Raw genomic sequence first — 15,608 nt, 5'->3', positions numbered from 1 at the left:
ATGAAAGACATTCCAGTACAACCCTTGACAAAGGTCATGATATTTGACACTTTACTGACAGTTTACTCCACAATACTCTTCAGAACATATTTCACTGTATATGCAAATGCAGCAAGTCCAACAATGACAAAGATGTTAGCTAGAGCGCTCCCTATCAAGCCCTGATTTTCATTGTCTGCCGGGTTTTGACCGTCATTTGAATGTGACCTTTGACCTATTGCTCCATGGTTGGTCGACTGCCGTAGTTCTTCAGCTCGCCTTTGCTGCTCCTCTTTTATTTCCTAAGATGAGATTTTCATTTACAAATAATTTTATAAAGCTGTACAGGGAATTTCTAAACTTCCATGTTTAAATTATCATCGATTGTTCCGGTTTTTTTCTCTCCACAGCATACACTGTAAATGCATGTCATCTAATTGACAGGCAATCATAAATAGAAACATTTTTTTTTTAATTTAAACCATAAGAATGTGATGGAATTTCAAAATAAGAGAAAAAAGTCCAAACCTCTGCTACATCAGGAAACAGGTCACAAAAGACACTATCAGACAAGTTAAAGGATCCGCTCTGTGCAGCCAGCTGTCTCTTCTGTAAAGTACAAATGTACGTGCATAAATAATACCTGTACTCATACATGTACCTGTACCTCATCCATATACTCTCTAAATGGAGGAATTGCCCATTCACTTTAACTCAATGGCTTTTAAAACAAATGAAGCTTTAGTTTGAATCAGGAGACATTCTGTATTCAGACATTTCTGTATTACATTCTCAAATGAGAGTAATAGTATGCAACTTTTAATGTCAGAAGTCTGATAAGAATCAAAGAAATTGTCTTACTGTGTAGTCAGAAGTTTCTATACTGCCCAATGTTGGATCTTTCTCAAGCTAAAGAAAATAAAGGTTATTGTCCATTAATAATATAGAACTGATACAATATTATGCATATACCGTAATTTTTCAACTTAAATTTTTACACAGATCAAATTGAAAAATAGTTTAAAATGCATAATCAAACATCAATTTCTTAAAAGAAACTTACAATTCATTATCAAACAACAATTTCTAGAACAATTACAGCCTACTCCGGATATATTGAAATTCAGGGGACCATGCAAATTATTTCAATATATCCGTATTTCAATATAAGCGAAATTGACTGACGTGAAGCCGCCATTTTTTGGAAGTCAATCCCGATGTAGTCATAGAAAACCAAACCCGAACAAATTATTTGGTCTTCATTTATCTATTACAGTGAACAGATTACATGGAATATTAGTCATTGAAAGTTTGATTAAAATTATATCCGTAAGTTTTGTAGGTTTCATTTACTTACTATATATCTTAGGCCTCATCATAATATCCGATTGCATTCTTTTACGTTTTAGAGAAAAATCACCAGACTCAAACGCTTCAAATAATGCTGAACGCTGCTTGTATATCATCATAAGTGTAGTCGCAATAATCTCAAAATCCTTAGCTATTTCAGATTTAGGCTTTGTCCTTTTATCAATAGCCATAACTAGTTCGTATTTAGTGTCCGAAGATATAAGGTTTTTCTTTTCCGTGGGGTTTCCGTATTAGCCCCAATACAACCGTATAGTACGTAAAAATTAATAAATTTTACTATTTAAAAGAAATATAAAAACACATGATGAGAACTTATCAATTCACACCTTTGTATATCAACCGGTCAGTCTGGCATAATTACTGTCACCAACCGTGACGACAGCCGCCATGGAGTACTTCAATATAACCGTTATAAAAACAACTAATTATCACCTATGGGGACCGATCAGTGGCTTCAATATAAGCGATATTTCAAAATAGCCAATTTCATTATATCAGTTTAATCAATGCAAAGAAAATGAGAGGCAAAAACGGGGGATTTATTTCTATTTCAAAATAAGCGGAATTTCAAAATAAGCGATTTCAATATAAGTGGAGTAAGCTGTATTTGATTATGACTTTCTAAAGTTTATCAAATGTCCTTGTTATTTCTTTTCATTATTATCTGGCAGAAATAAAATTCTTCAATGATAGCCTTGACAGTTATTGGTACAGTAGCTTGGACTTTTCCAGTATCTTCACAGTGTTTCTACACCATCATTATACAGGTATACTGACCATAAAGCTTAGTAGCCCTGTTAGGATGGTGGACACTGACCAAGCAGGGTTCCATGTGTCTGGATGAAAATCACTGATGGACAGACACAGTCTGAAAAACCAACAAAGTGTCAGTGTGGATACAGTTGTAAATAACTAAGCACCAAAGTAAAAGTCTGATTAAGGTGGTATGGGGCATCTCCATGTGATGACATACAATTTATCCAAATAAACAATAAAATCAAGTTTCATTTTATATGTGGTTTCTTTTCCTAGATTGTCACCTAACAATGTAGTAAATGGGTTAGAGGTTACACTGAGAATCTGTTAGTGATGTATATGAGTCCCGAATTTTTACATGTATCTTTTCAAAAAATTTTAAAAGGTAATTTTTGGTTAAATTTTGTAAAATTTGAAAATTCTAAATCGGTGAAAGTATTTTTATTTTGCATCAGGATCTCTAAATACGATATCAAAGTTAAATGCAACCTTACTTCACACTGTCTAGTACGTGAACAATCATGTCATGAATCGCTAGTATTGATATATACTTCAACTCCACTTGATTACACACCTTGTGTTGCATTTAAACCTTCCATTTGGAGTAATCATATATATACTAGGTGGCTTAAATGGAAACTGCCGAGGGAAGACGAGCTTTCCATGGTAAATTCCTCCTATATCAAAAGTAAGGCATGACTTTTTATGAAAATACTGTAGATACATATATACTGTTCATGTACAATTCTTAACCACTAAAATTGGGTTTTATATGAAGAAAATGATTTAATAACAGGAAAGTGCTATTTATAAATAAATGTATGTAAAAAGCTGCAAAAGGCAAACTCTACTTTGAAGTTTAATAGTAATACCAATCTTGAGTATATTCATATCACTGAGAGTCAACTTAGTTATGGTAGTTATAATCTTTATCCTGAATTCCAAAGACTTTCTTGACATAATTTATCATCTACATGTAATACACTTATTCTTGCCTTCATATGGTGACTTTTCTGGTCCTCTTACTATGTAATGCCTACAAATAAACACAAATACTTAGTATTTCTCATTATCAATCAATACCTTAAATATGTAACAGAAATCATGAGGAAATCTACCTAAAAAAATTTACATGTATTCTATAAAGTGAAGAAGTGTGTATAAATTGACAGAACTAAGTGGTAAAATAGGTAAAAACATTTTTCAAAATTAGCAATATGTTTCATCAGTCCTTCTGCCAGCATTCACTTGTAAAGAATCCCAATAAAATTTATTAATAGGTCTTTTTTGTTAGCCTTTCCATATAACAGGTAACTGACAAATTTTAAAAATCCTTATTATTATTTGAATAAATGCATATCATAATCTTAAACTGTGGTGACTTTTTTGGATGTTGTCTGCAGTCCTATAACACAACAAGGTTGTGCAGACAAATTGAATACTACGCGTTAGCATTCAATTCTTATGTTTATATTCATTTTGGTGTTTATTTGTATGAAGTATTTGTGTATCGTCGGCCTAAAGCCATTATATACCCTCTTAGTCATGGAACAGCCATATTAATATGTTATTTACTAGTTTGCATCAACGACTAAAAATACAGTGCCAGAAACTTTGCAGAGTATGGATCAGACATTCTTGGCTTGCGAAGATGTTATTTACTCTGCTTCTTCCCACTTATGAAACAGGAGGAGAATAAAATCAACATTTCATATTTTTGTGAGAGAATTAATCCAATGCATTTGATGATGTGCCTGTAATAAATCAAATTCCCTCCCTTTCTTTCAATTTTTTTTTTATAAATTACGTGTATCATGAAAACGAATTTATGTTTAATATTCAAGGAAATTATTTCAGGAAAACCACTTCAGGAAAACCCACTGAAAATAGCTTATTGTGACAATCACAGTTCATATACATAATTTTTTGCTGATACTGTGAGAAAAACCTTCAGCTTAGTTTACATTGGTGGTATGGGTCTCAACTTACCACTCTAGAATGTTGGAAGGAAGGGGGAGGGCTCTGACGTAGGGCACAGGGTCCTTCATAATCCTCATGTAGTCCTGCTTCAGACGGGCTGTTGCCGTCGTGTTTACTCGCTTAGAGTTCATTTTGATTCTACAAAATAGATTCAGTAGATATCAAATGCTCATTTCACTGTCAACGAATTTCTAAGCATCATTCTGTTAAGCCAGCTGTTCATTGATACACATAATAATTTAATGCAATATTTTCTTATAAAACAAAACAGTATTGATAGAATTCATTTAACTTTACTTTAATAGAGCTAAGTATGACTGTAGCTGGACTATATCAACCTAATAAAGCTCTTACAGACTATAAACAATGTAGTGACATGTCTAACATATAACAGTTGTTGGTATAATTCAGGATGGATTTTCCAAGTAAAAAAAATGGATAAAAATGAAACTTTAGCATGTTCAGAGACACAAACTCTATATCATCGATTGAATTCTATGTATCGTAATCAAGTATTTTATGGCCTTTACCAGAAGGATCCTCCCATACGACTTGGCCAAAATGCCAAACAAACTGGCAATAACCTGACAGACCTCTGGAGTTGACTTTCGTTTCCGGTAAGCGCCTAAGTAACGCCGATCATGCCACCAGTCAATTTGTACCTTGTCCATTTGGTTCCCTCTGAGCACACCATACACTCTACGATACGTAAACGCTTGTTTAATGTATCCTAGAGAAGCAGTTTTAAAAGTCTAAGTTTAATTTGATTGGTGGGTTTCTAAAAGTTAAAAAAAATTAATAACTTTTTAAACGAACTGCAACTCCCCCAACACACTCTTTTTGACGATGCACTTAAAAAATCAAAGTGAATCTTAACATTTAAGGTAATGCTCCATACCCCACTAGATAAGTAAAATGTCAGCAGAATTTTTTCATATTTTCAAATATGTTCTTATCAAATTTTACTCATTTGGCTGGTCCATCGGTATTATTAAAGCTAGGACCGTTGCTAAAAATAGAACCCATTGCGGAAAACGGCGGGTTTTTTTTCATACATAAAGTATATAAGCCTAAGCTTATTTGACTTTCACAAAATCATTTTTTTTACTTATATCCTATGTAAATTATTATTTCAAAACAAATAATTTTTTGTTACACTTGCTTATTTATTAAAAAATAGATAAATCTGCTTACAAATGAGGTAAAATGAAACTAGTAAATTTTCAAAGCGAATTTAAGCTCTTTTAATTTTATTTACGTACAGAATTCTCTGAAATATTGATATTAATTACCCTTTAACGTCCTTAGTCAATAAGAAACAAAATTACCCAAAGGACCAGCCTTTTCAGGATCACAATGGGTGTTATTTTTGGTAAAAATCATTAAAATATTATTATAATATATAGTACTTTGAAAAAAGATCCGTAAAAATAAAATTGTGCATAGGTTTATTATTTCATCACTTTAAAAAAAATTGTTTAGATTATTGTTAAATTTTATATTCAAGATATAAACTTAAAGTTGGATGTTTTTCAAAGGCTTAATTTGGGGTCACAGAGTCGACAGTAATTAAATCTTTTTTTTTTTTTTGTTTTTTTTTTTTTGGTTGTTTTTTTTGTTGTTGTTGTTGTTTTTTTTTTTATATTTGCAAAGGGTTGCAATTTCATATCTTGCTTGATGTTACAAGCTAATTCAAAGGACAATAACTGCATGTTCTGTGAGTTTTTGCGAATGTAGGCCTATAAAGTCGTTCAAATGGTACCTTACTATTAAACATACTACTTACAATAAACATTCCATTTTTTACTTATTTGTCTATCACTTCGTACTTTAAGAGAAAAGTATATTAAAAAATACTACTCCCGAAAACCAAGTGTGTTTAAAGTTATTATGTTACTATGTTCCTCAAAATTGATACTAAAGAAGTGTGTAATTTAGGGTAAAATCTATATTATGCAAACAAGCATCGGACTCTTAATGTGAATAATCAAAATTGATTATGTACACTTTGTATTTTGCTATCCTATTGTATTTAATATGTTTGTTTACATGTGTAACCTATGAGATATTTGTCTCTTGGAATAAAGAACTTGGACTGTTTAATGGCAAATTATATATTAATTAACATATTCAGATAAAACGTGTTTTGATAAGTCTAATAACAAAAGAATTGTCGTTAATCGCTACTTTGCGTGTCTAGACATTGTTTCATTTTGATTGTGTATAATATCTAATTAAAATCTATTGTTTGTTCAACTTGTCAAAGTCCCTGGAAATAACACAGAATATACAAGTTGTACACAACAGGTGTGTACTCTGCCGAGATGCACGACAGGGTCTCATTGATCAAAATTGAATCGATTGCCGTATAGGATAAAAGTGTGTTGTTATCGTTACTCTAGGGGAAAACTCGCTTAAACATTAATTCTTTTATAAGTGAAAATGTTTTAAATCAGCTTGTTTAAAGTTCACTAAAAGGTTAACTTTGATGACTATGCGCCATCTGTGTATTCAGTTTGATGGCCAAATATTTATAGATATGATCTGACACTTTAGGATGCTACACTTATCATCATTTATTTTTTAATCATGGCTATTTTAATTTTTCTTTCCTTTGCTTAATAAATAGATATAGCTTTTTTCTTGTAAAAAATACTCTAGAGCGAGAAACAACATCATGATGTTTGATCAATTGTTTATGTTAGATTTAGTCAATATTGATACTAATTTACTTTTATATGGCAACAACAACCTACCTTTACATATTAACAAAAGTATTTTTGCTTCTGTACAAAAGTTTATAGACGAATCCTTGAATTTTCAATAATATTTCTTTGTGTATATCTATATTATATTCTCCTTTGTTCTATATTCATATGCATGACAACTATAATTGTTATATTTAAGGAGAGGAACTTGTAAGTTGTTAGAACTTGTCTCTAATATATATCCTTTTGTTTAATCAATAAAATATGTTCAAAACAAAACAGATGTAGCTGGATATATGGGTTTTTGTATGTTGTTTTCTTGCATTATTCTCCTAATTTTTCATGTCGGAAAACGATAATTTTGGTCATATGCAAAACACTTTGTACATTTTACCTCAGCGATACCCCAGCAAAAGAAGTGCCCTGCGGCAGTGTTATATAAATAGGATCTCCTGTATGATATCTACTCCATGGTTTGTATGATTAAATATTTATGGATAAAACTAAGACTTTTCTCGAAATCAGAGTCATCACTTTATTTTATACTATACATGTACATCAATTTTATTATAACTCGATTTGCAAGTAACATACTATATTTTTTAATATTAAAAAATCACATTCCAACTTATTTGAGATCATAGTACCCCCCCCCCCCCCCCCACAATTATATAAAAAAAATTGTGTTTTCAAACCCAACGTGTATTGAAAAAAACCCCAACAAAGCCATACATGTAGGTGTTGGTGAACGGACTTGATAGCTTCAAACTCGGTAAGCATCAGTAGCTGGATTAGCTGTTGCATCAGCGACGCTTACCATAAGAGGAGCCAAATAACCCATGTTGAAATTGACTAAGACCATTGTTCTTTGTCTAAGAAACGTTTGGAAGTAATGAAAGCATATTGTGGCAACGTTGAACTATTCGAGAAAGGTACATGTAGAGGATCTGCAAGTGCCTCTGGGCTCTAATTGTCATGTAATTTACATATGATTGATTTTGCTGAACATCCTTACACTTTTATTCCCTATGTATTTTTATTACATGTACATTGGTATGGTACATATTCATGAGCAAAGACTAGCCGACTAGCACCTGTACATGTTTAGTAAATTATAAAAGTAATTTAAATGTTGAACCCCAGGTGCGCTTGATTGAACCCCAGGTGCGCTTGATTGATGCAGTGAATGTCACCAGAGAGAAAATTAGTTTTATTGCATAGCCTGAGAATTTGTCTTGCATAAGTTACCAAGATATGTTATATATACCAAGAAACTTAAACAGATTATTGTTCATAACTTCATAATACAGTAGTCTTTCTTGTCTATTTATAGGTGTCACCTGACCAAGGACTGTGGATGTCATACATGTACAGGATCCTCTGGACCAACACAGGTGGAGCTTCAGGGCATGGAGAAAAGCATCAAAGAACACCCTTAGTTTTCAGAACATAGGGGGGATCCCTAGTTGTGTTGTCAACCACACACACAGCAATGCCCGCGTTGAGCTCCTTTGAACGGAAACTGAACAAACATGCAACAACTTTTCTGATTGGTGGTTTGTTTCTGTCATTGAGCGTGCTTTTTTACTTTGCTTTTTGCAGCTTGCCATGTGATGATGTCACGAGCGGCTTATCGCGTGCTGATCTCAGAGATGCTCAGAACAAAGCTTTCTGGAATCGGAATATCCTGGCACCGTCACGTGACCTTGTATACCCAGAGGTTGTGTTCATAATGTCTGCCCCAGACAACTTAATGGGAAGAGATACTATTCGCGAGACTTGGGCCAAAGATCTTCCTAATACCGTTCTCCTGAGATTTATAATTGGGACTGGATCTCTATCAACACAACAGCACAGCAACATACATCGAGAAAACTTCATTCACTCTGATCTTCTCTTGCTGAAGTCTGTGAACGACAGCTATGGTACATTAACATTGAAACTTCTGGAAAGCTTTAAATGGTTAGACAGACATGTTGAATTTACCCACTTGATCAAGGCAGACGAGGATTCCTTCGTTCGTGTTGATCGTCTAGCGTATGAGCTACAGAAGAAGCCGAAAGAGAGATTTTACTGGGGATTCTTCGACGGAAGAGCACATGTGAAAAAGACAGGAAAGTGGGCTGAAGCAGACTGGATCCTTTGTGACAGGTACCTCCCGTACGCCCTGGGTGGTGGCTATGTTCTCTCCTCTGATCTCGTCCACTATGTGTCTTCCAACTCGAAATTTCTAAAACTTTTCAACAGTGAGGATGTTTCTTTAGGCACTTGGCTGGGTCCACTGGACATTAAACGGTCACATGACACAAGATTTGACACAGAATACAAATCGCGAGGTTGTAAAAATAGCAACCTTATAATGCACAAACAGACACTTTTACAAATGCGGGAACTGCACAATAATCTATTAAAAATGGGCCAATTGTGTTCTAAAGAGGTAGAATATAGGAAATCGTATGTATATAACTGGAATGCTTTGCCTTCTCAGTGTTGTAAGCGGCCACAGGAAGTCACCAGTTAGAAATGACTGACAAGGATTATTTTATATTCAAAATGTGATACTCTGTGATGTGTAACTATACCATTATGCTGGCATAAAACCAATGAGAACAACGATATAACAATGTGATGATGACAGAATATTACTTGCCTTAGATAAAAACAAGATGGGTATACCCAGTAGTGCCTTAGGTTCATTAGTCAGAAGGCCCACTTGTCTTAAAGTTCATGAACCTGAAAGACCACTAGTCCGATGATTTATTAGTCCGTAGGTTCATTATTCATCCCATTAGCCTAAAAATTCACTAGTCCAAGTGTTCATTAGTCTAAACTGGTTTTTTTATGGCTTACGGCCATCTAGTTGCCGGATAATCTTTACGGCAAAGAGTTCAGTTAGCTGAACATGCGCGACAAAAAATAGTTCTATTCGAATGTTTCAAAGTTAACTGTTTGTTGTTCATAATAAATATCTGTAAGCAAGATTATATTTTCCATAATTATGTTATTATCACTTATGTTATTGTAACCAATATGAATTGACTTTATTTAAATAAACTCGAAATCTAACGCGAATGAATATTAACTGCAGTGTTTTTGCATAGAGGTAAAGGCCCCTGCCATGGATTGGCTGTTCGTTCGCTCTAAAACGCGTTCGCCCTTGACGCCGTTCGCTCTAGTTTTCGTTCGCCCTAGGTCCGTTCGCTCTTGACGCCGTTCGCACTGTGTCCGTTCGCCTTAATTTTATATAGGATTAATTAATTAATTTATATATTTTTCTGTATTCTGGTCGATTTAAACATTTTGAAAGATACATATATAATTAATGAAAACAATACCGCCCTTTCTACTTCTACATACATGTAATTATCACCATGGTTGACAGTAGTTTGATACAGTTACATGTTTCATTTCCGTATATATAGAATATGTGATAATCATTTGCTAAGCTTCTGAATGAGCCAATTAACGTCCCAAATTCTTTAATTGTTCAAAAAACACCAAGCAAATCATTACAAAAACAAGAAGACGGTTATCGACAATTTACGGCAATAAAATCCTACAATTATACCAATTGCGTCTTTTTTGATGAAGGAAAACATATTATATACGAATAATTAATAAAAGTTAACAAGTTTTAAGTTAAAAGTAAATGAAATAACTTATAATATGGTTTATTTAGAAACAAGGAGCGAACGAGGTTTAGGGCGAACGATTATTTGGGCGAACGATAATTAGAGCGAAGGGACCTAGAGCGAACGGACTTAGGCGAACATGTGGATAGGGCGAACGCACCCGATACCCCTGCCATGCATCACACAGTGCCGCCATGCTTTCCGCTATGCATACTTACATGTATTATAAGCAAAAAATCTTTTCCCAATTATTTCAGATCCTAACAGTGATAAGTAAATGTAAAGTTGTCGTTATTTCGTTCAATCTTCATAAAAACGTTGGCACCCGCAGAGAGCGTCGCTAACTTCGATCGACATCGATCTCAGCAAGGGGGAAAGTGTTTAACGGTTAAAGGACTGAACTTATGATTGAGATATGTTGAAACTGGGGTTATAAATCGGTAATAAATGCATAAATAGAGGGGCAATTACTACTTGTTTAATATAATGTGCATATGTGCCTTCTTCGACACCTCCGCCATTAACGAATGTTGGGGATTTTCCAAGATCTAAAAATAGCACAATGTTCCCTCGATGGAGTTACCTTGGTTGTGCTATGATTAAACTGTTTATTTGTTGTAAAAATATTGGAAACTTGAGACCAAATGTATTCAAATACGAAAAGAATATACAGTTAAGCTTGATTGCAAGTCATATACGGAAGCGATGTCACATTACTATAACATAGAGACATCGTATAGTATGCCTCTGAAAATGACTGTGTACACATGTCATGTGAAGAGAGACTGACTGCAAAGTTATAGTGCAGTACTGAATTTTTATTAAATTTGATGTCAAAACAAGTTTGCTGTAATTGCATAGTCCTGCCTGTTTCTTGCCGCCCCCCCCCCCCCCCCTCCAAAGAGTTTATCTCTGTACAAAGGGAAAAAAATAAAATAGAAGGTGTTAGAACTGCCTTGTGAATCTATATTTCTTATAAAAGCTTGTGAAGGTCAGCCTCTTAAAAAAGTAGAAAAAAACCCAGAAAATATGAATAAATATACATTTATGAAATACAAATAAAATGGAATAATACTTGTTGGTGTAGATTTCATGAGCATTCATTAATTATAGTACATAACATACACTACAGTACATTTCATCATTTGGTTATATTATTTTTACGCGCAATGATTTTGCGCTGGCTGTGGCCCTGTTACGTCGCACCGTGCACCAACTCTCGCGCAAGTTCATAGTGCATAGGAATACAAGGTATACTGATATTTGAGAGCATGTTGGTTTTAAGTGTTTTTGTGTCCTCTATAGTTGAATGAATTTACAGTTAATGTACTTCAGTCGTTGGATAGAGTCTGACATCATCATTATTATTTTATGCAGTCTATGATTTTCCTAAAAGCAATGGTGGTTTCAACCAATTAATAAAAGAGGCGTCTAGATTTCAATCCTGTCTGTTTCAGTCACTAAGGTTCGACCAATCAACAAATGGGACATGTTGATATGGGTCCTGTCAGTTTCTATAGATCTATGAATTACATGTAGCTAGTTACTTTCTATAGAGCTATAAATAAACTAAAGTTCCCGTAAGAAATAGAGGGAATCATACTCGATCCATGTAAATATAGTCATATCAAACCCGTAAGCAATTATGGCCCTTCAGGCCTTTGATTTTTAGGTCACCTGACCTATTGCTATTGGTTTCTGTTCATTGTCGTGTGTTGTCTGTCGTGCGTCGATTATTACTAATTTTACACTTTTAAAATCTTGAAAACATACAGTAAAACTTGTTTAGTACGAACACGGATATAGCGAATTCTTGCATATAGTGAAGTTTTTTTGAGTCCCCGGTAAAATTCTTAACAAATCTTGCAAATTCTTACGGTTATAACGAATTCGGATATAACGAATTTACGGATATAGCGAACTGATTTTGAGTCCCGTAGTTGTGAATTATAACAAAATTTAACACTTTTATAGCAAATGTCTTTACAGTTTAAAAAAGTTTGCACTACCCTTTAACATAATAGTTTGAATGAATTTATTTTCATATAATTTTTTCGACTTACAATACAATTATTAATTGTTTTTTATTATTATGTATTTTTATTCTAAGCCTCAATTAGCAAAAATTTTAGTCTGGTCAAAGAATATATGTATATAGTGAATTTGCTATAGTTATATTACGAATTCGTTATACGGATATAGCGAATTACGGATATAACGAAGTAAATCCATTGGTCCCTAGGACTTCGCTTTAACCGAGTTTTACTGTACCACCAATTGTTACAATTTTTGGTTTAAAGTTTTTATTAATCAATCTGATTAAAATCAGATCCTTTGATCCACTCACGTAGATCTCTTTAGTGGATCAAAGGATTTGATTTAATCAGATTAAAGTTTCTGTAGGATAAGAGGAATCTGAATGGTAAAAGTTATTACCTTACTACCCCTGGGGCCTAGTGGGTGGGGCCAAATATGGAAAAAAAGCAAGATTAAGAAAATCCTCCTCTATTTTTCCACACATCAGGGGAAAAAAGAAGTAAAGAATGGTTATGATGTCCATGAAGCCCTCTACCAAAATTGTAAAATTTATGTTCCCAGTATTTTCATTATGGTCAGGAGTTTAGACCCTTGGTTGGAGTCAATATATCTTCTTCTGTATTTTCACAGTTATGGAAGAGAAACTAAATGCATTGTTACTATGTACATGATGTCCTGTTCTAAATTGTGATTTTGAAACCAAGACTATTTTTAAAAATCCCATGTAAAAGCTTTCATTTTACTCTTTGACAAGTGACCATAAAAAGCCTGCAGGTCTCTTTTCATCAAAATCAGAGACTCCATTGATTATTACAGTAAAACTTGTATTGTCACTTTTATTGATAGTTAGTGTTTGCAAACATCAATTCATAAAAGCAACGATTTATGTAGCAATCAAAGGAGTCTCTGATTAAGGTTTAGACTCTAAAATGAAGATAAAAATGCAAACATAGGACTCGCTGACAGGTCCATCAACGGGCAGTAGTACTCAGGTGACTGTCAAGGCCCGTGGGCCTCTTGTTATTTTTTGTTTACAATTAAGATATATGACTTGTATGTTTGATATAATCATTTACACAATTAAAAGGTTGTTGGGTCTATAATTAATTGAACTTTGTTTTATGTTGTTTAATTTCCCACAAGTAAGTTTGGCTGTGTTCTCTTCTGAGTGAATATTGATAAGTCCCTACATCGTAGGGAGCCGTACTGGTGATGATCTTTACTAGATCGTAGGGAGCCGTACTGGGGATGATTTTTACTAGATCGTAGGGAGCCGTACTGGTGATGATCTTTACTAGATCGTAAGGAGCCGTACTGGGGATGATCTTTACTAGATCGTAAGGAGCCCTACTGGGGATGATTTTTACTAGATCGTAGGGAGCCGCACGGGGGATGATCTTTACTAGATCGTAGGGAGCCGCACGGGGGATGATCTTTACTAGATCGTAGGGAGCCGCACGGGGGATGATCTTTACTATTGTATAAATCCGTTGTCTCGATTTTTTTTGTGCTTTAAGAAGCGAGGTGGTCAACAAAGTCACCTTGATTCTTTTTTTAAATGATTTGTAAAGCTTTTATTTGTGGAAAGATTTCATAGGATTTAATGTTTTCCTCTTTCTTAATACAGAGCTCTTTTGTTTAAGGAGATTTATATGGCCATAAAATGGTCACGACCATCCAGATGCCCTCTTAATACATGTACATGTACAGTGTAGCTGTAAATCGGTGAAAACTGTCAATTGTTTTACTTTTAGATATTATATACATTGTACATGTACATAACTTTAGTTTGTCAATAGGAACCGATTATTTATCTAAGCCAAAAAATAAGTCCTAAAAATTTTAACCTGTCAAATGAATAAATTTGCAGCTGTTATCTCCAAGACCACTTAGCTTCAAATCAGAGGAGGTTGCGCGTTTTGCACACTGGCTTCAAATATATATACGTTTTTACATGTAAAGTGTACAAGTTTTCAAAAAGATCTTGCTGCATGTCCAGCAATGTCAATAACTTTATAGAACAAAGACTTTATAATAAAATTTTGACAGCGTTTCGGCGGTTTCTTTAAATGCACGCAGGCGACAAGCTTTTCGCGTGATAGGTTTTTATTTTACCTCATTATAATAATTCTGTATAACGCGTTATCTGATTGGTTCTAGACAGTCACGTGCCAGGACAATAAAACCGCTGTATTTTCCTGCCATCGTCAATTTTTCATCATATCCCACCCCCTTTGGAAACCATGTGAATTTTCATTTCATGCGTATAAAAAATCCAGAGGACGAGCAGACGAATCATTGGATTACTAGTAAAGCAACATTTTTAATCCTTTTTGTATCAGAAAACTAACAAAGAAAGTAACCCGGTAAAAATTCTTTACAAAAGTTAAAAAAAACTATTAAAGGGACTTGGACACGATTTGACTTAAAATTTTCAAATTTTATTTTTCCATTTTCAATGTTTATACTGATAAATATAGAAGTTTATAATGCTATGTCAAAAGTTGAAAGTCAAATATCAAGTTTTAAGCACGATACAGAGTTTATAATTCTTTCTTTTGTAAACAAATCTCGAATTTTGTCATTTTATCATGTTCATTGTGTGGATGTAAATCTCAATCAAATGTAACTTTCTTTTGTTGATAAAAGTATTTAAGAAGATATTGAATTAGTTTAAATTGTTTTTTACATGTCATTTTGTCTAAGAAATTGTAATTCTCTACATTACATTGTTTTGTAAACAACTATAAGACTTGAGCTTTGTTTACATAACTATCAATTCTTACCTCTGTATCTCGCTTGTAACTTGACGTTAACTTTTAATATTTTGGTAAATCATTTAAAATGCACCAATAAACCATTTTATACATAAAAAATAAAAATCAAATTTTTGATCTCAAATCGTGTCCAAGTCCCTTTAATACTCGATGTATTCTTTATAATAACATGTCACCAGGTATACAGTGTAATAAACAATTTATTGCACGAATGTTTGGGAGATATGAAGATTTATTCCCAGAAAAATCACAATTCCCTCGGGCGTTACCCTCGGGAAATATAATTTTCCACGGATCGAGGAAAAAAATCTTCATATCTCCCTCACCATCATGCAATAATTATAGCTAGAGTCGAGTGTATTTTTAAC

At 33.7% G+C, this 15,608-nt stretch overlaps 2 protein-coding genes across 4 annotated transcripts; one reads left to right on the top strand and one right to left on the bottom strand.

Annotated features, from left to right (window-relative positions):
* Nucleotides 1-37: 37 nt before the first annotated feature.
* Nucleotides 38-4,774, bottom strand: LOC105340557 (ubiquitin-conjugating enzyme E2 J2). Of its 2 annotated transcripts, none has more exons than XM_011446683.4 (8): nucleotides 4,617-4,774; nucleotides 4,096-4,224; nucleotides 3,102-3,142; nucleotides 2,681-2,783; nucleotides 2,128-2,218; nucleotides 841-888; nucleotides 508-588; nucleotides 38-281 (listed from the first exon to the last, which is right to left on the bottom strand). In XM_011446683.4, the coding sequence occupies exons 2-8, from the start codon at nucleotides 4,215-4,217 to the stop codon at nucleotides 63-65; spliced, it is 705 nt and encodes a 234-aa protein (XP_011444985.1). In that variant the 5' UTR covers nucleotides 4,218-4,224; nucleotides 4,617-4,774; the 3' UTR covers nucleotides 38-62. The 2 variants fall into 2 exon arrangements, with proteins under 2 accessions (XP_011444985.1, XP_011444986.1); XM_011446684.4 differs by having other exon boundaries at nucleotides 4,611-4,744.
* A 2,883-nt stretch (nucleotides 4,775-7,657) lies between these two features.
* Nucleotides 7,658-9,861, top strand: LOC105340554 (beta-1,3-galactosyltransferase 6). Of its 2 annotated transcripts, none has more exons than XM_011446679.4 (2): nucleotides 7,658-7,726; nucleotides 8,128-9,861. In XM_011446679.4, the coding sequence occupies exon 2, from the start codon at nucleotides 8,287-8,289 to the stop codon at nucleotides 9,313-9,315; it is 1,029 nt and encodes a 342-aa protein (XP_011444981.1). In that variant the 5' UTR covers nucleotides 7,658-7,726; nucleotides 8,128-8,286; the 3' UTR covers nucleotides 9,316-9,861. The 2 variants fall into 2 exon arrangements, with proteins under 2 accessions (XP_011444981.1, XP_011444982.1); XM_011446680.4 differs by having other exon boundaries at nucleotides 7,677-7,771.
* Nucleotides 9,862-15,608: the final 5,747 nt, after the last annotated feature.

Source organism: Magallana gigas, chromosome 3 (genome assembly GCF_963853765.1).
Source record: "Magallana gigas chromosome 3, xbMagGiga1.1, whole genome shotgun sequence".
NCBI lineage: Eukaryota > Metazoa > Mollusca > Bivalvia > Ostreida > Ostreidae > Magallana > Magallana gigas.
Note: the sequence above shows the minus strand (reverse complement) of the source record. Positions and strands in the feature narration are given on the sequence as shown.